General features: G+C 36.0%; 1 protein-coding gene across 2 annotated transcripts in view; it reads left to right on the top strand.

Annotated features, from left to right (window-relative positions):
- EML5 (EMAP like 5) overlaps positions 1–26,046 on the top strand; it is a 112,106-nt gene that overhangs the window by 29,325 nt on the left and 56,735 nt on the right. For both annotated transcript variants that reach the window (XM_061997741.1, XM_061997742.1), the window contains exons 3-13: positions 290–388; positions 941–1,009; positions 3,582–3,767; positions 10,587–10,722; positions 14,491–14,692; positions 15,728–15,865; positions 16,583–16,839; positions 17,806–18,018; positions 19,141–19,308; positions 23,879–23,985; positions 24,393–24,511. In XM_061997741.1, coding sequence (XP_061853725.1) covers positions 290–388; positions 941–1,009; positions 3,582–3,767; positions 10,587–10,722; positions 14,491–14,692; positions 15,728–15,865; positions 16,583–16,839; positions 17,806–18,018; positions 19,141–19,308; positions 23,879–23,985; positions 24,393–24,511 — 1,694 coding nt within the window. The remainder of the gene's footprint in view (positions 1–289; positions 389–940; positions 1,010–3,581; positions 3,768–10,586; positions 10,723–14,490; positions 14,693–15,727; positions 15,866–16,582; positions 16,840–17,805; positions 18,019–19,140; positions 19,309–23,878; positions 23,986–24,392; positions 24,512–26,046) is intronic.

Here is a 26,046-nt window from a genome sequence, read left to right as displayed (position 1 = left end):
AGGCTGGATGTTAGGAGTTTCTTTGCTTGAAAGGATTGTCAGGCATTGGAACAGGCTGCCCAGTGAGGTGCTGGAGTCACTGTTCTTGGAGGTGTTTAAGAAATGAGTGGATGTTGCATTTAAGAAAATGGTGTAGTGGTTGATAGGGCTGGGACAAAGGCTGGACTCTTCCAACTGAAACAATTCTATGATTCCTTATTAGCATTCAAAATGATGACTTCAGCTTTCATTAATATATTGAATTATTTCTATTTATTTATTTATTTTATTTGAACATTTTTTTTTATAGCGCTTGGTATCAGTTGGTTTGGATTCAAAAAACACAGTCTGTATATGGGACTGGAGAAAAGGAAAACTGTTATCAATGGCTCCTGGACATACAGATAGAGTAAGTATAACTAACTGAAGAACTTGGATGTCAATGTGATTTTAGTTTGTTAAACCATGTCTGTATATACCTACTAGAGCTATATCTGAAAAAAAACCCTTTTATATCTTGAATATGTATTAAGTTATGTAAAGCTATTTATGTACTTTTATTTCTAAAACAAAATGAGTAACTTACCATTTAGTTGCATGTCGTTTGTTGAGACTGTAAGCATGCAGGGGAAGTGTAAAGTTAATGCACTTCCTAGATGCTAATCCCCATGTGGGAAATCAAAATGCAAATAATTGCTTAAATTTTTCTAGTCTGTAAATGAACCTTAACGTTGTTGTATCATGTGTTGTAATTACTCTAGGGAAATAAAAGAAACAGAACTAAGATGAACTATAAATTGCAATTTCAGTAGTGACTGAGGGGATAAAAAAGTAATTCCCAAGTTCCATATAAAGCATTTCAGACTGACTGTTAGTTTGCTACGAGTTTTTGTTGTTTTAATTGTCCCATGCTAGGAAGGCCATCTCTGCTCACATCCTTGCTTTTTTTTTTTTTATGCAGATATTTGATATTTCTTGGGACTTATACCAGCCAAATAAGCTTGTCAGCTGTGGTGTAAAACACATCAAGGTAATGAAATAAATGATAATTCATAAAATATTTAAGCTGCTGCAGTAGTTTGTAAAAATAGAATCCTAAATGAATATATAATTACAATATGAAAGGTCCTCTGAAAGAGTAATATTACTTGTTAGGAACTGCTGTTGTGGATCACACTTTACTACACTAGCCATTTTACAAGATATATATATATATATATATATATATATATATATATATATATGTGCTGGAAAAGAGACCATCCCAAGAGAATTCATGCCCTGACAGAAGGAATGCAAAAGGAATGAAACAGTTGTCAGCAACATTATAAGTAATGATAGTACTATAATTTAAAATTTAAACATGCTGTTTGAAATCCCAAGTAGCATTAGACACAAAGCACATGTTTAAGGTGAGTCTAGGTACTCAGGTTTCTGATTTGTGAACAATTAATGGATTGTGACACTGCAGAGATTAAATGAGTTGAAAACCCATTTCTTACAGTTTGAGAGAGTAGGGATATAGTAAAAAGAGAGAGGAAAATGCTTGATCTTTCTTTCAGTTCTTTTCTTTTCCCTGCCTTTGTAATTTTGAACACTGTACCTGTTACAGGACTCATAATTTGGACAGTTCATGTCTTTTTCAAGCAAATAATTCCACAGAACCACTCTGCTTTGTTTGATCCATGTACCAACTGCTGTGCAGAAACAGCTGCTTCTTCAGGTTTAACTCTGTCAGCAGGACTATCAATGCTTGAATGCCATCAAATATGTTTCCTAAGGTCACTGCCTTTTCCCGTGCATTATCTTACCATGTAACAGCAATATATGGCAGCTTGAAAGTTCTTTATTGCCCTTATGTGTAAGTTCCTATTGTGGGAAAAGTCTGTTGCTTTTAATAGAATGAACTTTTACATTAATATGTGATGGTTTATTAGAAAAAGTGTTCAATGTGTTGACTAGATTGCATACATCTTTGATTTAGCATGGTATTTAGTATGCCATTTACAGATTTCCATGAGCTTGATTAATTACGATTTTTCTTTCTACTTCAAAATCTAAAAGGACTACTCTGCCAGTAGTGAGATAAAATTTGCCAGCAGGGATTTAGTATATTTAAGGTGGCTTTATGATATCAAAACATTTGTTTTAGACAAGCAAAAGTTAATTTGAGCAACTTTTAAGGCCTTTTTAAATAACAGTAGCATATAAAAATACTTGATGTTTTCTTTGAGGAAACAGTTAAGTAAAAATCTGAATCCTAGATATTTATACGCATTTGGATCAGATGAGAGATTTTTGTTGGTGTGTAGTTTTTCTTAAACCATCCCTTCTTATTCTTTCAGATATTAATAATTACTTTCATATTTCCAATAATATAATATTTTTCCTCACATGATATCTTATGCAACAATGAAGTTATGTAGATAATTCTAGTGAACTGATATTGAGGAATTACTTCTCGTAGGTACATTACTTACTTCCATATTGGAGCAAGGTTTTTGATTTATGCAGTGATTTTGCAGTTACTTCTCAAGCAACAACATAATCTATGGCCTGTGTACTTTGGTTAAAGAAAAACTGGTTACAATACAGGGATTTATCTAATCAATATATGGTTGTTTCCGAATTATAGTATTGCCAGTACAAAAATCTGTTCATTGTAACTGCTTAGATTATCCTATGTTAACTGAAGTCTCTGCTCAGAATTTTGAATATATTATTGATGAATAGAGAGACTTGCTGTGAAATAATTTCATAAGCATGTACAAAAGGAATATTCTGAGACTATATGAGTAACCTGTCAGTCATGATGAAATAAATGCTGTCAACAGTTTGCACTGAATTACTCCAACGGCTTGTTGACTTTCCAGTGCACATTTGGATGTTTGGACAGAAAGGTTTGAAAGGAATATGCAAGTGCTGCTTGTCTGCAGAGATCTTGGAAACTAGAGCGTAGCTGGATATTGGTTTTGCGAATATGGTACTCTGACAAGTGACTTTATATGTCTTTAGGAGTCCTTAGTATGTGTTGGATCACTTAGGAGGAAATTCACTCTCATGCGATTGCTGTAATCACATGCTAATGGTTTATTAGAAAGTTCTCAAAAACGGGCGCCTTAGATGGTTGCTTTGCATGATCAGTGGTTCTGATGAGTAAGCCTATAAAACAAAGTCTACTTTCAAACAGAGCAAATTACAACCTTACCAGAAATTTACATGCTTAGATTGCATCCTTAAATGCTTAAAGTAATATTTAAGTGGAATCTTACATCAAAGAAAGCTGGGATTATTGTATTATAAGATGCATGTCAAAAATGTCCGAGAATACAACTGACTTGTAACTTTCAATTTGAAAGAATCTCAGTTTGATTTAATACTAATACCCTGAAACTCCTCCCCTACTAGTCTGCTATGCTGATTTTATAGAAAGATAAAGTTGGTTAATAACATAAAAAGTCGTTAACCAACTGTAGAAGTAAAGCAGGAAATGGCCATGAGAAATGATATCTTTTGGAGGTAAGGTACTTGTTTCAGATGTATATATTAAATTACACGATATTAGTGAAATACCAATCTTTCTAAATCACTTTATATTGCAGTTCTGGAGCTTGTGTGGCAATTCATTGACACCAAAGCGCGGTGTTTTTGGCAAAACTGGTGATCTCCAAACTATATTGTGCCTAGCCTGTGCAAGGGATGAAGTGACATATTCTGGTGCACTGAATGGAGATATATATGTATGGAAAGGAATCAACCTTGTACGGACAATACAGGGAGCGCATGCTGTAAGTATATCTCTTTAAATGAGTGTAAAATGTTAACTATATTTCTGGAGAGTTGGAAGAGGCAGTGCAAGATCACCTGGTTTGTGTTCCTGATCAGTTTCAGTGATGGAGATTCAGTATGTCTAATTTCATTTTTTTTTGTTCTCTCCTTTCTTTCTGTTGCTTAAGATCACTGTTACGGTACACAGTGGATGCTAGACTCAGAAATATATTTAGGTGTCTATTTATGTAGTTATGTCCAAGTATCACTTCAAAAATGAAGCCAATCAATTTCTGGTTGTTTTATCTTAGGAACTGTAAAACTGCTAAGGTCACTTTATGAAAATATATTGTTGAAAGTTAATTTTAATTTCATAAAGCGTTGTGCTTTCTAGGTAATATTTGAAGTTCCCTTATTAACAATTTAAAATAGTGTGAAAATACCAGTGTATGTGAGCTCCTATATATTGCAGCTTTAAAATTCTAGGTTAGAATCGAAACAGCTAATTATTTTTTAACTGGCAGTATTGGACTGGATGGTATGATGTACTGAAGTGTTAAACTGATATGATAATAGCACTATTGAAATTACTTGTTGTTATTTGGTCAGGTATAATAGAGGAGGCAAAAAGGATTGAATAATATGTATGTGGGAGAGGTTACAGTGAATCTGTAGTAGGGATGATTTAGAAATGCATGTCCAACATAGTTGCAACTTACTGAATTAATGATTTGAAAGTGATTTGACTGCTTTTTTCAGACAGCTGTATAATGACAGTGCTTATAAACAAAAATAAAGTTATAAAGAACTTAAGTGTGGGAAACATATCTTAGACTGTATTTTGCATTTGAGATTTTTTTAATCTACATAGAAGCAAATGGATATACAAAACCCAAATATACACACACACACACATGTACCCTCCTCTATACGTCTATAGAAATATTAACTGTATTCAAGAAGGCCCAAATTATAAACCAAGAATATGAGAGAATATTTTCCATCTTAAAATATTCCTATATTCTTACTATATACCTTCAGATCTGGTTTTAGTGTTCCTATTTAATGTTCAGTATTCTTCTATTCTATTTCTGAGATGATATGGACATTTACTTTTTGATGTTTAAGTTAGTGAAATTAAGTTTTTAAAATGCTTATGTTGCGTATGCAGACCTGGATTCCTGCGGGAAAGAGGACAGTCTGTGTCATCCAAAACTGAATAGGAAAATACTCTCCCACCCAGTTCATTGCTGTAGGAGACACCTGTCCTGTATATTCACGTATTTGTTACTCGGAGTATTTAGATTTGCAACGTATTGTTTGTCAGAATAATGCAATGCTACTCAGCTGCCTCAATGTGAAATGACCCAGCTGATAAAAGTAGCACCATAGAGTCATTGGAAAAGACCTTTAAGATCATCAAGTCCAACCACTAACCTAACACTGCCAAGCCCACCACTAAACTAGACCAAAAGTCGGATGATGAGAGCTTGTTGCTGTATTACCTTATGTGCTGTGTCAGTTCTTTCTTTGACCACAAGATCAAATTCGAAGTGCTCTGTTCCTTATCTTCAGTAGTGTCAATGGATGGAGCTCAGGTGACCTTGGAGTAGGTCTCATCTAGCCATCTATTTTTGTCTCTGTCCTTCAGGCTCAGTGGAATTGCACTTTGCAGTACTGAAAATTAAGCAGTCCATGGCTTTGGAAGTAATTTTAACAAGAGATTAGAGTCACTACAAATCTCACCAATTTCAGAGGAAAAAAAACCGCAATAAAAGCTCTTGTGGAAGCTTACTTTCCAACAAAATGAAACCTTGTTTTTCAGTTAAATATTACCTTAAAGGATAATACTGTCAGACTATTGTAAGTGCAAAATAAGGCAGCTTGGAATAAGAGTGCCTCTTCTGCCATGCTAAACCATTACCATAGTATTTTGCAGTTATTTTGTGCATAATTTTATGTCATGTCCATCTCATCCATTCTTTTAGAAGAAAAAGCAAATGTAGATGATGTTTGTGATGTGCATATGTTGTTAAACACGTGCTCATAGTAGGGGATTGATAGAAATTTCTGTTTAGTGTACTGGCATTGGAATTCTCATCCTTGCATACCTGTTTATTCTACTGCATTATAACTCCTCAACAGGCTTGGATTAAACTGAAAATTATTCAAGGAAAAAATGTCTCAGTATTCGCATAAAGTACCATGTATTCCTTTTGTGCAGCACAAACCACAAATATCTGAGATGCAGGGAAACATTTTCAAAAGCATATTATTGGTGTGGGGATGTAGTCCATCCAGCTGGCAGTGGTGTGCATGAGTATAGAAAATGGGTTCTTTTCAAAGGTTGGCTGTCTTTGTTACTGTTATCCTAGCTGAAAAGACATTTTTTTTTTAAATTTTAAGTGTGATTCAATGTGAAAATAAACCATACTGTCCCAGTATAAGCAACAGAGGAAACAGCAACACTAGGAAGCAGAATTTAAGTTCACAGTTAAGACAGATTATCTGTCTTCTGCCACAGAAATACTAAGAACTGTAGACAGAGGAAGGGAGAGTTTCTGGCAGATTCCTGAGTTTGACTAGAAACAAGAAGCTGAAAGCAAATAGGTTGACATGACTGGAAAATTAGTTGGAAGAGGACTGGAGAATTCCCATAATGTAGAAGTAGGAGTGAAAAGCAGGAAAAGATGAAAGTGAACAGAAATTAAGAGTAAAGCCATAGACTTCATGTGCAGGGAACACTGGATAGAAATGGGAAACTCAAATTCTAGTTTTGCTAATCTCTCCTAAATAATAATAGCAAAAGTTTTAAAAGTGAGAAAGGAGACCAACATGAAAGCATGTGTAAGTTCGCTGGTACTGGTAGTGCTTCAGAAGGTTATTTGTAGGCAGTGCATCTGATTTGGGAAAGTTAATAGCAGTTTTAACACTTGCAAACAAAATAAGGATTTACAGCTAAGATAGATTATCTGTCTCCTGTCACAGCAATAGATTCTTCTATTTATTGTGTCATCTTACATGTTCTAAATTAAAGGTAGTCCTTGACTATTAAGATACAAATACAAGGTGTTACTTGGGTATTAAAATAGTATGCTTATTTTAAACACTTTACATTTTAAAGATTCTTGTATGCTATGCCTTTGCCTTGCATAGTAAATGTACATAAGATGCTTTCTCAGCAGCTGAATAATTTATTTTGAGATAGTCTTTCAGAGGTACACATTAAAGTTGTGTGGATTGATGTCAGAATCTGAGGTTAAATAACAGTCTCAAGGTTAAATAACATGCACTCTGTTAAAACTATTGCACGCCTGTGTCATTTGTCTGCATACTAATTAAATATAGATGGAAACAATATAATGAACTTAAACGAATGGTTTTAAGCTGGTGTCATGTACCAACACATTAAGTCATGCAGTATTTTTCTCCTACAACTGAGACTAGTCATGGATTTGAGAGGCCATTTTCCAATGAGGGGCACATAGGCAACTATATAAAATATATTTTTATAGTACCCTGCTCATTTTTAAACTATTATGTGGGTGATTTTTTAGATAGATTAAATGTCACAGTAGTGAAAAACTGTAAACTTACTGACTCCAACTTCAAATGTTTGCAATCCATTTCCTTGCTATGTAGCATATATTGAGGAGACAAAATCTTAGAATAACTGCCCAACATGTGTGTTCCTTCACACGTTAGTATCTATGTCCTGAATTGTACCTGGAAGTAGAAGGGAGGCACAGTAGTTCTTATTAAACAGTTCTCCACATTGCTTAGTAGTAGTCAGTTGCTTCTGAAGTTTCCACCTGATTGATCTTTTTAAGTTTGGTCCTAATTATAGCTAACTGAAATCATGTGTTTAGGAATTGCGTAGTCATAGTGTGGAGAATTTTATATAAATGACAGCACTTAGATTAATTGACACTTGATTTTTGTCCAGTGGAGGCAAGACAGGTGCATCAGCAATAGAAAACCTGAGAAGCTTACTGTTGGAGGCTTCTTAGGTACAAGCAATGGCAAAATATTCATGCAGTAAAAACCATCTTTCTCAAGCTATTGTATATCTCCAGCTTTCAACTGTAATTTCTAAGTAGATCTGGGCATTTATTTGTTTGCTTCCATTCAACTCTTTTTTTTTGGTTTTTTTGGGATTTTTTTGGTCAAAATTTGAGGGAAACACAGTTGTGATACCAGCTAGTTATACTGGAAACCAGGAAATACTCTACATTCTGAGCAGAAGACTGATCAATTTGATATGTTATTTCCAGAATTTTCCTGTTCATTATGAAATGTAAAGAAAAACTTGTAACAAAAGAATGCAATCTATTTGTCAAACTTTGTAACTTCTGAGATGGAAGACATAGATCTATACCTTTTATTTTGCATCAGAAACATAATCAATCTTTGTTGCAAACATTATTCAATTGGATCAAAGTCAATGCAATTGTTTGCCTCTCATTACTGCTAGAAGGCCATCAAGAATCAAATTATGTTGGTGACAATTTCAGGCTGACAGATTAAGAGGAGCATGAAGACTCTAAAGTTGATTTGCATTAACAGTCTTGACAGTTTCTAAAAGGGGAGATTTAGTGGAAGAACTGTGACTGTCTAAGCTACCAGAGTAAAGAATTTATCTTTTGCCCATTAAGTATGGGCCTAACAATTAAGTGAAGCTTCTCCCATTAGGTACTTACAGTTCCCATTAATAAGGGACCTTTTTCTGGTTTTCATCTATTTCTTCTATTCCAGTGGCACATAGACTGAAATGAGAATGTCCTATTGCATTTCAAGAGATTGAGCAAGCATAACATCTGCCAAATCTCCTTGACAACCAGTAGTCCCTTTTCAAGATAAGGATATTCTGTGGAATGGAAAACAGATCAATCCTGGATCCACTTGATCTTATCTTCAGAACATTCAGCCAGCTTCCCACATTGACAAATGTCTGATTCTTTTTTTAATACTGGCTAATTAAATAATGGATTTTGGAAGGAGTTAATTAGAGAAAAGACAATAATTCTATTATCAAGGTTGTTTTCCAAAAAGAACTTTGAAATATTTCAGTATGCCAGGACTTGGACAGAATTCGGTATATGGTACAAAATAACCCAAATTCCTCTAGCCTTTAATTTGTTCAACCCCACTAAAGGATTGATGCAGTAAAACAGACAGACAGACATACAAAGAGAAGCAAATACAGTGTGAGTTGCATTTTCAAAAATCTCTAGGCTCCTAAAGAAATAGAACAGGAATTTCAAGATGTTAGATAAAATAGGAGTTAACTTTCTAATCTGCTTATCATTTAAAAAGTCCAATACATTTCTGCTTAAGCATATATTACTCCTGAAAACATGGAGTGTCTTAAAAACCTATATCTGAATTATGGACATGACACTTCAAAAATTTAAGTCCTATCACCTCAGTCTTTCATTTTTCATTGTTGTTTAACATTCTGGTAATAATTGGCTTTTTTGGTGAAAGCTGAGTTAAAAATGATACCCTTGTGATCTGATGCTAGAGAAGCAAGCAGAGTCCATATTGCATTATGATGAATCCATTATGATATTTTCCTCCTCTCTTCTTTTTAAGAAGAAAAATCCCTTAATAGGAGAGAATAGTCATGCATGCCTGCCATACTGGATGATACTTTATTCTGTAAACATGTAGCTTTGTTTTCCTCCAAAAGCCAATCTTTCCTTCACAAACTGCTTTCACTTTTGGGGTTAATGTGCTTCATTACTGTAAAAACCAGACCCCCAGTCAAAGAAACTATGAGAACTTTAAATGCACTTCTTTACATAACTGAAATTTCAGAACAGTACTATAGAATATATGTGTATGCTATTGGCTCTTCTACCTTGTTTTTACAGGAGTTAGAGACAGACTTTTCCTTCAAGTGTTCTTAATGCTGTCCTGTTTTCTTTTGTCATAGCTGAATATTAAACATTTTCAATAAATGTAGAACTATTTTTAAACTTCTTTGACTAATAGACTTATTAGACAACGTTGCCCTTTGAGTAGCTTTGTTTCCTGAAATGTGTATGGTGCTTCTGAAAATAGGTATATTAAAAAAAAAAAGTTTATGTGCTGTTTAGGTAATGCATCATGTTTATATCAAATGTGGTAGCTATGTGAATATATAGTATCCTTGTTTTAATAATAGTTATATTGTCCTTGCCTCTTTGTTGTCTTGAGGAAAACATGTATCAAGTCAGTTAAAGAAAATGTGTTAGGTTTTGTTTCTTGATGTCTGCCTTTAAAATAAGAGCTTATATTATGTATGTTTTTAAATGGTGAAAAGCAATCACTGTTTTTCTTACATTTTACTTCTAAACTTAAAATTTGTATCAATCTTTATTGACTTAAAATGTAACAAAATCCTGGATGCTTTTTGCCTGCTTAACTAGAATCTGAGTTAATTGCATCAAAGGCCCTGAACTAAGCCTAATGGCAATCAGTGGAAATCTTCCTGCTGACATTTGTGAGAGTTGGACCAGGCCCTATGGCAAGAGAATATGAAGTTAAACACTTTCTAGGGATAAAAAATAGCTTCTCTACAATCATCATCATGGGGATGAAAGCAGTATTTGAGCAATTCCCTTATCTTGCTGTTTGTGACTGAATCTGAATTCTGCTCTTCTGAGTTTATTTCCATTTCTGACTCTTTCACATTCAAAGCTTGTATAAACTGCTTATGTTTATGCTATTTTTAACAGGGTAGCATGTAGGAAGACAGAAGGACTATCAATACCGTCATAGACAAGTGTTTCATTTTCCACATTGATATCTTTAATGTGTGTATATTGTTTAAAATAACTTTATTCTCTCTTTAGGCAGGGATTTTCAGCATGAATGCATGCGAAGAGGGATTTGCCACTGGTGGCAGGGATGGCTGTGTTCGCTTGTGGGACTTAAATTTTAAACCAATTACTGTGATTGATCTCAGGGAAACAGACCAGGGATATAAAGGTAAAAACAAGTTTCTCACTTTTGCTGTACCAATAAGCTAAGAAATTTCCTAGCTCTTGGAACAAGAAAAGGCTTGAAAGAAAATTAAAGAATTGTTCTATATATGTTGCTGTGAAGTATTTGGTAGAAAAGAAACTTAATCATGCCCACTAGTGTGAACGCCATGTAGTTATTCAAAGTTACTGTAAAACATGGAGTGAAGTTGTACACAAAGAGATTTTTTTTTTTCTTTTGAACCAATCAATGCACATCTTTTCTATAGCACAACAGTTTTTAACAAGGAACAGTAATACTTTAAGAGAACTAAGAAGAGACAGTGAGATCTACAACATAAAACATCAGAATACAGAAATTGCACTTGCTAGTTACTCAAATTTTCATTAAAACTATTTGGAAGTAATCTACAGTTTAGTAGTACTTAGAATGCTGCTTAAATATGCCTGTGACTTCAGCATGACATAAACTGCAACTGAAATTTTACATCTAGCAACCTGTAGCATGTTTTGTCTGTATTCTGTTGTTACTGTAGAGATTTGGGAAAGGAATGCAAACACTGACTGAAGAACTAATGTCACTTAAAATATTACTTTTGTTGGCATTTGATTTACTTTTTCTAAATATCTTTAGAAAAATATTTTCTAATATCTTGCCAAGAATTTGACAATGTGGTAGAATGTCAGATGGCAGTCAGATATTCAGGGGCAAAAAATAGCTGATTGCAAGTTAAATCTTTATATTCTGTAATTGACTTGTCATTCCCACCAAGATGGTGCAATATTGCAACAAGATGGAATACATTCCATTTTAAATTCTTGTAGTACAGTGATTCTATTTTAAATTTAAATTTACTCTGCTGCTGTTTCTCAGCTCTGTGGCCTGCAGTTGAAAGTTGTGTTTCATGCTATGTTTTGTTTGATTCTTTTAAACTTGTTCTCCGCTCCGCATTGTCTCCTTGTCATGGTTTAGGCCCATCCAGGGACAAAAGACTACTGTCAAACTCCCACAGACTTTGGAATTCCCTGAGGACAGGAAGGGCTCAGTTGGCACTTATGGTCCTGGACAAAACAGACCAGGCTACTCAGCTTGGGGAAGAAAACAGAACTTAATGTAATCTGCCTCCAATCAAACTTAACAAACAGAAATATCCAACCAGAAACCAGTACAGAGTAGTGCAAATGATGGAAGTGCAACCAGCACTTTAAGATCCCCTTTCCTCTACCCTTCTTCTCTTCCTGGGCTCAAAGCCCCGAGCCCAGTGTCATTAGCTCCTCCCTCCATAAATGGCTCTAGGGCCAAGGAACGGCGGTGCAGTCAGTCCTTTCCTGATGTCTCTTTCCACTCTTCGGACTCCTCAGAAGTGCTCCTTGCCAGTCCTCCCTTGCTGCAGCTTGGAATCTCTTACATGATGGGCAGCCCTGCACAGGCTACTCCAGTGGGGCACTGCAACTTCATCTTGTGTCCTTCGAGTTGGGGTCCAAACTGCTCTCCCTCTCTGACCTGGGATCTCCAACTTTCACTCCTTCTGTCATGGGGTCTCTATCTCTTGTCCCCTCCGTCACAGGATCTCTGTCTCTCACTGCAGGCTGCAAGAGTGTCTCTGGTCCAGCGTTGCTCTTCTTTCTTGACTGCTGAGTCCTCATGGCTGCCTCCATCTTGCCCTACCCCTCCACCACCTCTCACACACTTCAAATTTCTGTTTTTAAACAGTGCTGGCAGAGGTGCGAGATTGGCCTGGCCAGGCCAGAGGTGGGTCCAAACCCAGAACCAGGGGGAAAATCCAAGAACACTTTACAAGGGCCGCATTGCAGCCCCATCCCCTTATTACCAAGCAAAAGCAGCTCCTCACAAGCCCATGACACCTCTTCACTTCTAATGGAACAGATTCTTGCCATGAAGTCTTTTGGTTCTTCTTGATCATTTTCCTGACCTCCATTCTCACATTTTGACTTGTTAAACATCCATGACAGAGCTAATAGCATTTAAAAAACCTTATCTTTAACAAAGTCAATTTCCTGAATATTTTCCCTTCAATTTTTTCTTCTTATTGTATCCTTTATCACCAGTCCTTCTACTTGTTTTCGTAGTTGCATTTCCTGCTCCTCATATACCTCACCTCTTGGTAATTTTATAAATGAATATTAACTCAAGTTCTGTATCCCTGTTAATGGCTTGCAGAGCAATTAATTAACTCTAGATGTATCTCCTATTAGTCAATTTGTTTTTCAAAATACCTTCCTCCACCATAACAAATTCCAAATTACTAAAACAGATGTCTTAACCAGAATTCTTGATGAAGGATGATAGTTTCTGTATTTTTTAATTATTGTAGGGAATATAGCCATTTAATGTCTGTGTTATAGAATGAAATGGTAGGCTGGTTAAATTCACCAGTGCAGCACAGTAGGAATAAATTTATAAAGCAAAACAGTTGGTGTAGAGGGTTAGAGTAGCACTATATATATGCATTTTGAGGGTTGTTCAAAGGATGTTAGCTCCTGTCTGGTTCAGTGGACTGAACATTATGTTGAAGTTGTAATACACCATGTGCACTCCTGGATCACATCTTCCGATTCTATTTCATATATAATTCATACGTAATTCAGAGCATGGTAAACAGGCACTATCAGAGGCTTTGCTTTGAAAGCTAGCTTTGTCAGAGTGGAAGTGTCACTGTACATGCAAGAGATGGGCCTACTAACCCACCCATTTACTGTTTCTGAGTCTTGCAGGTTTTTTTCAATGTAAATAATTAAATATTTTTGGTTCATACCTTTACAACATTACTTTCTTTCATCTGATAGATATCATTTTGTCTCACATATTAATCCAAAGTATTTTCTCAAAGATCACTCTTGATCTACTCTCAACAAAAGTTAGTGTTTAGGCCAAGTGAATTAAGTTAGGCATCGCTACCATCCACGTATCTACATCAGAAATTGTCAAAAATTGAGTTACACTGTCAGAATCTGAGTAGTATGGCCAGTTTTAAAAGGTACATATTCCTGAAGATGGGCACTTGAGACTGAGTTCTCAGTGCACAACTGTCTTCTGTTTTATTATTCCCAGCCTTATCTACAAATAAGTGCAATCTGTGAATTCTCATCTCCACTATAAGCCTAGAAACTTAATTCAAGTGTTAGAAATGCATGTTAAGTTCCTTCATAAGCTGTTTTCCTATCTTTATATGTTGTTTCAGCTTGATTTGTTTTTATGATTAGTAGGAAAAATCATACTACATACTATTAAGATGTTACAGAGGTTTGTTTTAAGAGGAGCGTCTTAGAAACAAAGTGGGAAGAGTTGGGCTCTTTGTCTTATATACAATGCATGCTCTACTGGTGCTTGCTTCTATCACTTAAATAAATGTAGGTTCATCTAGCTGGTACCAAGGTCCATGCTTTGATCAAAATTGTAATTCTACTTTCTGGTACCTGTGAAATTTCAAGACATTAAACGTGTATTTTCAGTTGAAGATTCAGTGTTATCTCTCTGTCAAAGCTTTTGTAATACAAGAACTGGCTACAAGTCCTGTTTTAAAATAAGACTCACATTTTATTTCAGAATTTTTTAAATACTAAGCTTGAAAAGTTGATATTCCAAGGGCAGTATGTGTTAGGTGGAATAGATAAAAGCAGTAAACAGAGGAGTAAAAGAAGGTATATGGATACTTCTTGACACTTTGTGGCTTTTATGTTTTGTCATGTGCTACATTAAGCTGTGTTTCACAAATTCTAAGGATGTTTTTCTCAGTAACAGTCTCTTCTACAGGTTTGTCTGTAAGAAGTGTTTGCTGGAGAGGAGACCATATACTCGTCGGGACACAAGATAGTGAAATTTTTGAAATTGTGGTGCATGAGCGTAATAAGCCTTTCCTGATAATGCAGGGGCACTGTGAAGGAGAGCTGTGGGCTTTGGCTGTCCATCCTACAAAACCACTAGCAATGACTGGAAGTGACGATCGATCAGTCAGGTTAAATCTTGTTTGTTTAACTGCATAGATTTATACAAGCAGCTCATTTTGTAGGTAACCTATTTGAGATGTATATGTTTCAGTATTTCTGAACCAGTTAAGTTATGCATGGAATTAGTACTCTTCAGTAATGAAATATAGTGAAAATGTGTATTTCACAAAAACCGAAATGTACAAAACTTGAACAAATTTCACAGAATGATCTAGAAGTATATATTGTCATATGTTGTCATTCTTTTTATATTAAGAAAGTAAAACAAAATTAGTCTGTCCTTTCATTTCTCATTAGATGATTTCTTGTGATTTTAAATATAGGAATATTCTTTGCTGTTGTGGTTTAACCTGAGCTAGCAACTAAGCACCTGCATCCACTCACTCAACACACACCTCTGCCCTCTGCCCCTGTCATAGAATGGGGAGGAGAATTGCTGAGGGAAAAAAAGGCAAATCAAAACTCATGTGTTAAGATAAGAACAGTTTACTAAAATGAAGTAAAATGTTAAAATAATAGTAATGAAAAGAAATATAACAGAGAGAGAAACACAACCCAAGTGGAAGAAAACCAAACAAGCCAAAACTAAGTGATGCCCAATGTAAATGCGCACTACTCACTGCACCCAGCCAGCTCCTTCCAGTTTATACACTAGGCATGATATCACATCATATGGAGTATTCCCTTGGCTAGTTAGGGTCAGCTGTCCTGGCCATGCTCCCTCCCAGCTTCTTGTGTCCCCTAGCCCACTCACTGGCAGGACAGGGTGAGAAGCAGAAAAGGTCTTGATGATGTGCAAGCACTGTTCAGCAATAACCAAAACATCCCTGTCTTGTCAATGCTGTTTTCAGCATAAACCCAAAACAGAGCCATGTGCCAGTTACTAGGAAGAAAATTAACTCTATCTCAGAGGAAACCTTGTGGAACAATATTTTAAAATAGAACACTACCACATACAGCATTTTGCAGAAATTGCAGACTTCATGCTGTCTATGTCACAGCTACAACCTCTCCTTACATTTGTAATTATGACTTGATTTTAGAATTTGGAGTTTAATAGACCATGCTTTGATTGCACGATGCAATATGGAGGAACCCATTCGCTGTGCTGCAGTTAGTACTGATGGAATCCATCTTGCTCTTGGAATGAAGGATGGCTCTTTCACTGTGCTTCGAGTCAGGTATGTTACAAAAATTAAAAATAGATACATTATTATCTCTTTCAAGCATGTTATCTAATTTCTTTTATAAGTTTTATATGTATTGACACTCTAGTGACTGTACATAAGATCACTTACATTTCTGTTTTCAATTACTGATCTTGAGTGTGCTTGGATTTTTTAAAGTGTCTGCTGCATGTGTTCATGTTGTTCTGTAAGAATGCATGTGAAAATCTATATTAGTCTGGTTCTAGGAAGTGTTTTAGTTGAGGTTTTAGCTTTAATTATTCTTCAATTATTAAGAAATATATTTTCATTACTTCCTGAATTGTTTCCATGGGTTGGAATGTTGCTGTCAGCACATCACTCATACAAAACCACTGCTACCTCGTTGCTGCAATCTCATAGTTTTAAAGGGAAAATGAGATCTGTGTCTCATGTCAGTGAAATTTTCTTCTCCAAGTGAACAAAGATCTGGTAATCTACTTGATTTATTTTTGTGAACTCACATTGAGCAATTGTTTTTGTTTGCTCTCCCTTAGCCTGGTGCAGCACCTTCTTGCATCGCTGTTCTCTTATTTTGGCCTTACCCGACTGAAAAATAGTGTTGTGTTTGCACATACAGTAGTACAGTTCACTTAATTTTCTGGTTTTGGTTTGTTTGGTTTTTTTAAATGAGAACTTGACAGTATGATAAAGCTCTTCTATACTTATGACATGCTTTCTTTCACACTACAGAGATATGACTGAGGTTGTTCATATCAAAGACAGGAAAGAAGCTATTCATGAACTGAAATATTCACCAGATGGGAATTTCCTAGCTGTTGGTTCCAATGACAGCTCTGTGGATATATATGGTGTTGTTCAGCGATACAAGAAAGTTGGGGAATGTATTGGATCTTTAAGTTTCATCACTCATATGGATTGGTCTTCAGACAGTAAATATTTACAGACCAATGATGGCAATGGGAAGAGACTTTTTTACAGAATGCCAAGTAAGATTCTGAGTTGTCTTTATGATATTTGTTATTACAGAAAGAATGTATAGTGGTTTTGTAAAAACAGATAAATATAAATCCTGGTTCAAAGCACTGGGTTGTGGAGAATTTTTTTCTAAGTTGGTGTAAATATTTGCTATATCTGAAGAAGTATGTCAGTTTCTGGCAAAGTTACTTAAGTATTTTTATCCTTATATGTTTACTTTTATTTATAATGTGTCTTTTCATGGTAGAGATGTTGGCTTTTAATTTATTTCTCAAAACTAAATCTTCACTCCTGCTTTTGTAGAAAAAGAAAAACATTGCATTTAAATTCAGTTTTGCAAGATCTTAATAACTTTTTACTTACCAAGCTTGGATAGTAGATGGATTATCATTTGCTTGCACTGTATTTTTTTTTTAATGTCTAGGAAAAGCAACATGTTGTGTCTCAGAGTCATCTGTTTTTCTAGACCTGTGTTTGCAGCAGGACTGAGGAATTTAACTTAAAAGAGATTTTACAGTGAGAAATTTGTAACAGAATAATAGGGATGCAAATTAATTTGGCAGTATAATGGGATTAGTTAACTGTTGAGAAAAAAAGACCTAATGTAAGTATGCCAGAATGTTAGGAATTACTCACTGGAAGCAAAAGAAATATTTATGCTGTGATACATGTATGATTCAGTCCTACAACTTTTGAGATTAATAAAAATATCAGGAAGAAATTTAGTTAGGCAGTCTGCTGATAAAGCAAATTCAAATGTGTTTTTTCCCTTTTATGGCAAGGGACTATTAAAGAAAATTAGTATACTACACAATACTAAAATACAGTTTTCAGATGCAAAGTTTGTGACAACCTCATTATTGTAAGTATTTTCAAGACAACACTTGGATATGATTTCTGGTGACTTTCAAAAAAATTACGTTCTTTAGAATTGCATAAGTGAATGTTGTTAAAACAGCTCTTTATTTTGTTGATAGGTGGAAAAGAAGTAGCAAACAAGGAGGAATTAAAAGGTGTTCAGTGGGCATCATGGACCTGTGTTTCTGGACTTGAAGTTAATGGAATATGGCCCAAATATTCAGATATAAATGATATAAATTCTGTGGATGCAAATTTTATTGGGCAAGTTATGGTTACAGCTGATGATTATGGAATAGTAAAGCTCTTTCGTTACCCATGTCTAAGAAAAGGTAGTACCTTTAAATTCAATTAAAATGTTCATTTTTGAATTTTGGTTATTCAAGAAAACTGTGGTTTTTTTAGTTATATAAATGGCTAATAGTTATTCTTAGAAATTAAGTTAGACCTCAAAGGTGGAAAGCAACAGCAGGCTGCTGTATTGACAACTGTAATAGTAGCAGTATTTTATTTGCATTTTGAATAGGATAGTCAAAAGTTTTAGATATATTTTATTTATTTTGTAAAATATTTCTTTTTAAAAAAATAGAATGTAATGAAGTGATGCACTCCCTATCCTTTTGTATATACATAAATATGTATCTTTAAGTATTTCACCTTGGTCTTTCAAGCAGTATTCTTCTTTCTTCTGGATCTATGATGGAGATTTGGGATAGGAACCAGAAAAAATAGCTTTAGAAAATGTTTAGAGGTGATAAATAAGTGAACAGCAAATTGATCTTGTAATCAGAATATGGCACCGTATTTTACTTGAACTATAAATTTTTTCCAACACATCTTCCTCAACATTTTACTAGCAATAATGACAAGTTCCATGTGACATTTTAAAAACTGAAGCCTAAAACAAAGTATCTCAGTGAAATATTAACTAGATTTAGTTACACTATGACTACCACTACTACTACAAGAGGTGTGGATATATGAATTTCTAGGAGTGCTTAACACTCAAGTTGCTCAAACAGTGAGAATCAGTGCTATGAAAACACATATGGGAGTATTTTCACAGAGCTAAATATACATCCTTTAACATTTAAATAACTGCATCCTTTCAATATAGAAATAACTGGCAAAATCTTAGTTTGTAAAAAATAAAATTAATACAATATTTAAAAAAAAAATATTCCTTTAGTACACCTTATACAGCACCATCCTGTGTCTTCTCTCCTTGCTAAAGATATTATATCCTGGAAGTGAAATTTCAAAATTTATCTTAAATGCAGATTAAAATTTATGAATACTAAAAAAAGTTGCTGGAATTAATGAAACTATCTCTAGTAATTAGAATATCCTAATTAAACCGTTGCTTGTTACAAGGGGTCCTTGATATGTTTTCCTAAGGTGTTTCTGTATACAAATTCTAGATGTATTGAAAGAGATTTTTATTCTTCTTCTAGGAGCAAAGTTTAAAAGATATCTTGGTCATTCTGCTCACGTGACAAATGTCAGATGGTCTCATGATCACCAGTGGGTTGTTTCCATTGGGGGAGCTGATCATTCTGTCTTCCAATGGAAATTTGTCCCTGACCGGAAGTTGAAGGACTCTCTTCATATAGCACCCCAAGGTAGGTAACTTACTTAAAAAAAGGAAGAGTGAAAGGAGAAGAGACTAAAAGAGAAGTAAATTTACAGAATCACAGAATGGTTGGGTTTGGAAGAGACCTCTATAGATCATCTATTACAACCCCATTGCTGAACCAGGCCCACCTAGAACAGGTCACACATAAACGTGTCCAGACGGGTTTGAAAACCTTCAGAGAAGGAGACTACACACAATCCCTGGGAAGCTTGTTCCAGTGCTCTGTCACCCTTGCAGTAAAATAGTTTCTCCTTATGTTTAAATGGAACTTTTTGTGTTGCAGCTTTTGTCTGTTACCCCTTGTCCCATCCTTGGACACTGCAGAAAAAAGCACCACCCCATCCTCTTGACATGCACCTTTTAAATAATTGTAGGTATTAATGAGGTCCTTCCTCAGTCTCCTCTTCTCCAGACTAAACAGCCCCGGTTCCTGCAGCCTTTTCTCATAAGGAAGATGCTCCAGTGCCCTGATCATCTTGGTGACCCTGCACTGGACTCTCTTCAGCAGTTCTCTGTCCCTCTTGAGCTGGGGAGCCCAGAACTGGACACAGGACTCCAGATGAGGCCTCACTAGGGCAGAGTAGAGGGAGTACTGCTCTCCAGTGGGTCAATCCCCAGCCTGTACTGGTGTATGGGGTTGTTCCTCTCAAGGTGTAGCACTTGCACTTTTTGAACCTCATGAGGTTCTTCTTTGCCCAACTCTGCAGCTGGTCGAGATCCTGCTGAATGGCAGCACTCTGTCATTCAGCCAGCTCTCGATCCACCTTACCGTCCACTCATCCAAGCCACACAGCCTGAGCTTTCGGCTGAGGATGTTGTGGGAGACAGTGTCAGAAGCCTTGCTGAAGTCAAGACAGATGACATCTGGTGCTCTCACTTCATTTAGCCTGCCAGTTATGCCCTCATAAAAGGCTGTCAGGTTGGTCAAACAGGATTTCCCCTTGGTGAATCGATTTTGACTCTCCCTGATAACCATCATTTTCTTCATTCGTTTAGTAATAACATTGAGGATGAGCTGTTCCATCGCCTTTCCAGGGATGGAGGTGAGGCTGACTGGCCTGTAGTTTGTTAGGTTGTCTTTGCCTTTTTTGAAGACTGGCATGACATTGGCCTTTTTCCAGTCCTCAGGCACTTCACCAGTCCTCCAGTATCTTTCAAAAATGATGGAAAATGTCTTAAAAATAATATCAGCCAGTTCCCTCAGCAGTCTTGGATGCATCCCATCTGATGCCAGATTTGTGAATGTTAAGCTTTCCCAACAAGTCTCTAACCCCAGCCTCATCCACCAAGGGAAAGTCTTCCATTCTCCACACTATCCTACTTTCCCCAGGGACTGGGCTTCCTGAGGGCTAGGCTTGGTAGTGAAGACTGAAGCAGAGAAGGCATTCAGTAGTTCCACCTTCTCTGCATCATCTGTCACCAGGGTACCCTCCTTGTTCTACAGTGGGTTCACATTCTCCCTAGTTTTCCTTTTTGTACTGGTGTATTTCAAGAAGCCCTTCTTGTTTTCCTTTACTTCCTTTGCCAGGCTTAATTCCAAAAAGGCTTTAGCCTTCCTGGTTTCATCCCTCCACACTCTGTTCCTCTACTCTTCCCAAGCAACCAGGCCCTTTTTTCACCTTACATAGATTTCTTCTCCTTGAGCAGTTCCAGTAGTTCCTTTTTCATCCATGGAGGCCTCTAGCCTGGTTGCACTCTTGCATGCTCTGGCAAAGTTTCTATACTTTTCCCAAGAAATCAGGCCCTGTTTCCACCCCTCACAGATGGCTGCTTTCCCCCTGAGTTGTCCCGGCAGCTCATCCATGGTGGCCTCCAGCCTCCTTTTCCCGCTTTTCTACATGTGGGGACACACTGATGCTGGGCTTGGAGGAAGTGGTGCTTGAAGATGAACCAGCTCTCTTGGGCACTTCTACCATCTAGGATCTTATCCCATGAGATTCTTCCAAGCAAGTCTTTGAATAGGCCAAAGTTAGCCTGCCTGAAGTCCAGGGTCACAATCCTGCTTGGTGTCCTTCTTCCACACATGATCTTGAACTCCACCATCACTGCAGCCAAGGTTGCCTCTGACCTTCACATCCCCAACCAGACTCTCTTTATTTGTTATTGGCTTCTTGACCACTTGTGACAGGAAGTTGTCATCAATAACCTGTAGGAACCTCCTGGACTTGTGTGTGCTTGGCTGAGTGACTTTGCCAGCAAATATCGGGGTGGTTGAAGTTCTCCATGAAGACCAGAGATTCAGACTGTGAGGCAGCTCTGAGCTGTTTGTCAAAGGGCTCATCCACTTCCTCTTCATGAGTAGATGATTTGTAGTAAATTCCCACAGTAGTATCACCCAGACTATCCTGCCCCTTAATTCTCACCCAAGCGCCCCAGTTCTCACAAGTGCAAGTGCTGCACCCAAACACTCAACCTGTCCAGGCAGAGCTCCATGCACTCTAATTGGTGCAGGAGGATTCTCCCTCAGGGTTGTCAGCCCTCTCCTTTTCATCTTGGTGTTCAGCTGAGGAGCGGTCATAGTGTTTCCTGCCCTGACCTATTTCCCTGTTAGATGGTATAGGACATAATTTCCCATTTTGCACCCCCGCCTCCTCCAAGTCCTTCAGTTTAAAGTCCTCTTGGTCAGGTTGGCCAGTCAGCCTATTCCCAAAGATTCCAGTGCCCTGGTGAGACAGATGTATTCCATCCTGCTTTATCAGAATGCAGTCATCGAAGAAGGTCTCATTGCCATAAAATCTGAAACCTTGTCGGCACCAACCTCTAAGCCAGGAGTTAACTTGTATAATTTTCCTATTATTGACTGTCCCCCTTTCCTCTGGTAGCCAAATTCTTTGGTACAAGTATAGCAATAAATATTCAGAATTGTTAGTCTGCACAAAATTGTTGTTCTTTAAACTTTAGAGCTGCCCGTAGTACCTGATAGCATTGCCTAATATTTGCCTGTACCTTCTATATTCAGTCTAGCAAGACTGTGAAAAAAATTACCTCTGTGTTCCCTGTGTAAAGGGAAAGTACAAAAGTTCACATCAAAGATACATATCATCCTTTACTAAATTGATAAGAACTGTATCCTCAGATTTCGCTGGAAAAACAAAGATATTGATACAAATTTGAATAAAACATTGAAGTGTTTAGATGCTGACTTAAGCATTGTAATAGGTTTTTTCCCTAAAGCAGGCTATAAGTGTTTAATATTTGGAAAAATAAAATAGATCATGTTTCCCCCAGTGATTAATATAGCAATTATTTTCATGACTGCCTTTCTCAAAATCAGACAGTTAACTAGTTAACTAGTTTGCTTGGAAATTCCTAAAGGAATTTAGAGAGTCCTTTGGGGAAATAAAAGTTGCAATGAAATAGGCTTTAATTGCTAGGATTAGATGAAGATGTATCAGCCAGCTGATAGGTAAATAAATGCTGATTTGTTGCTGGCCTTGTCAGTGCTAAATGCAGAAAGAAGCAATAGTTCTCTTTATCTCCTTGATGAAGCCTTGGAAAAGCCTTTAAGTGATTTGATCCTTCATTATATTAATTCACTTTCAACTAATTATTTCCCATGACCCAAATTTCTCATTAGCTACTGCTTCCCAAGAGAAAATGTCTCTGTATTAAGTATTTAGATTCCTTGTTCCCGGATAATATACCCTTACTTCTGACTATCTGACCATGTGTGTGACATACAGTGGTTATGTCACACTATTGATGATTATCCTGTTAATGGCTTTTCTAACTATTTAATCTGCCACCTTTATTGGTAGCAGTATAGTTTTTCACCAGATTACTGATAAAAATGTTTGATAATGTAACTGCAAAGATTGGTATTGATTACATATTTCTAGAAACGTTTTTTTACCAAGTGTTGATTCTTGCTTTGTAGTTATATTTTGAGATCTGGTTTTGTTATTGAATAATTTTGTACCTGGTTTCTTAATTAAAAAAAAATGCAACATACAATCAAATGTTGCAGAAAGTTTCAAATATATTATTAGTTATCAGCCAGGCCATTTTTTTCAGATTCTGTTGGAATGAAACTCAGTGCTTTAACATTATCAGACTTTATTCAGGTGTTAAAACAGAAACATTACATGACTACTCTTTTTCTCCACAGTCACTTAAAATTTTACCACTTCCTTACCATATCTGATTATTTCTTTCCCTAATATACCTGAATAATTTCTACATACTTCAATGGCTCACTTAACCATAAATTTCTTTTGAAGCCTTTTAATTCTCTTGTCAGTTTTCTGCAGGTCTTGGTTCCTGCTTCATAGTCATTATGTTATTTTCCTTTTTCTTCCTTTCCTCCTAACAGTAATGTTGATGAAAGAATTTTAATGAATGAAAACTTACTCACTCCTAATAACAAACAAAATTATCATAGATGACTTATTTCTACTGCATCAGCAGAATTGATCCTGTCAGTCTGTCAGTTATTAGCAGTTTATGTTGTAGTTAATGTAAGCATCGATTATCAAATTAAGAAACATTAAGCAGTTACTTTTAACACTTTCTGGGTTTTAATTTAGGTTGCTTCATTTTCTGTTTTCTTCGTGCAGAGAGTCTGGTCGATTCTAACAGTGATGAATCGGATTCAGATCAGTCTGATGTTCCAGAGCTGGACTCTGAAATTGAACAAGAGACACAGATCACCTATCGTCGACAGGTAAATAGTTTAGTTTTAATGCTTCCCAGCCTTTAGGTATTTAGAATGCTTCCCAGGGTTTAAGTTGGTCTTTTATGAAGACCTGTTGAAATCTGAAAACAGGAGAGTCAGCGAGCTGAGTAGGAAGTGACCAAAACCTTACAGAATTTTTATTATCTGATGTATTCAAAATTTTTAAGATACAGAAAAAGGGGAAAAAAGTGATTGCATGTATACCTAGCATGTTACATTAGAGTTTTGATCGTAATTTAAAAAACAGTTGCACTATACAACAACCAGCTACAGTTATTGGAGACTTATTTCAATGATATCAGTATAACATTTTGGTGGGTGTTAACTGTGAGAATTCTGAGAAACATGCATTACTTAACGAATCTCTTAAGTGATAAATGTACACTTTCTTAAAGGTTTACAAAGAAGATCTACCTCAACTTAAAGAGCAATGCAAAGAAAAAAGAAAAAGTGCAGCTTCTAAGAGACGAGAGCGAGCTCCAGGGAACAGTATAAGATTACATTTTGTTCACGGGTATGAAAACTGGGATTCTTTAAATATATAAGCAGACTGTGTTTTGCAGATTGGTGCTATAATTTAATAATCTGATGAAAGGCTTTTAGGTCAGTTGCTTTGTGATTTAGTGTTTTCATTGATTTCTGTAAAATTAAATAGACACTAAATGAACAGAGATTTTTGATGCCCAGCTAGACTAAATCTGATCGTGAATTCTGAAGTGAAACTTTGGCTGATACCTATTGTTTGAATAGAGATGACTAGATATAATATTTGACTATCACCCACATTTTTCAGTATCTGGAAAGTTGATCTCCAGATCAGATTTAGATTTAGATGATATAGATTTCATTGGCATATTAGTTTGAAAGCTATGACAGAAACTTGGTGTAGTTGAAGATGATTGGATTCTGTACTAAGTGGTGTTTCTATTAATGGTTTGGTTTTTGTTAAAAAAAGTAAATTTGTTTGTAATTGTACCTAATCTGAAATAATTTGTATATTCCTCTGTTAGTTTGGGAATTTAATTCTTAATATGTCCTGTAAGTGTTTTAAAAGTCAATTTCATTCTCTTTTTGGTGCTAATTTGCATAACAAAATTACTTTCAGATCCATCCCTGCAATCTTACAATTCCATCTTTAGGACTGATAATCTCCCATAACTCTTCATAAGTGAAGACTTCTTCAACAGGACAAAGATGTGGTGTTTTAAAGCAAAGTGAAAGTAGATATTACGACATTAGAGTAATTGTCAGAAATATAAATTCCCTTGATATAAAACAAACCCAAAGCCTTTATTAAATTAAGGCCTTGGAAATCAATGTTGTGTTTTCCTATTAAAAGATACTTCACAAGAATACAGCTTCATTTTAGAGATATATAAATGCACAGATAAGTAAATTATACTATATTTATAATGCCACAAACAATTTTTAAAGGGGTCCACATGGAATGCTTAATAAATGCATTGGCTAAGAATAGCTAATCATTAAACTAGGCAAATTTGTCTGGAGAAGACACGGAGTCTGAGGAATAGCTTTGGAAATAATGACAACTGGGAAACTTGGTACAGTGTTGGGATTTTGTTTCTATTTTTGGTGCTCCAGAATTCTCAGTTGAAGAGACTTATGTTTGTGTAGAAAATGCATTAAAGTGGATAGCTGTATGTAGTCTTTAAAGTTTGGTCTAAGAATCAAACCAAATGATCCTGAAGATGTAGCACAAGAAAGGGCCCTGGATCTTTGGGATTATTGTTATTTCCTTCACAACAGAAGTGAAGCTTGACCAGAATATCCAGGAATGACCAGAAGTAGAATGTCCAGTTGAGTTCTGTCTGATTACCCAATGGGCATCAAGGAAACTAATGAAGAATCCATGCTGAGCAACAGATTTTTCTCAATGTCCAGGCTGTTAACTTTAAAGTGACCCACATCCAAGTGAGTAATAGGCATATTCTCTGATTCAGGAAGTCTGCTTTGCTTCACTTTCTTTAGCTACAATGGAAATGTCTTGGATTTTCCTTGAAAGTGTAAAAAGTGATGATTTTTTGAATT

Source organism: Colius striatus, chromosome 6 (genome assembly GCF_028858725.1).
Source record: "Colius striatus isolate bColStr4 chromosome 6, bColStr4.1.hap1, whole genome shotgun sequence".
Lineage (NCBI taxonomy): Eukaryota > Metazoa > Chordata > Aves > Coliiformes > Coliidae > Colius > Colius striatus.
This window is presented reverse-complemented; position numbering and strand designations above follow the sequence as displayed.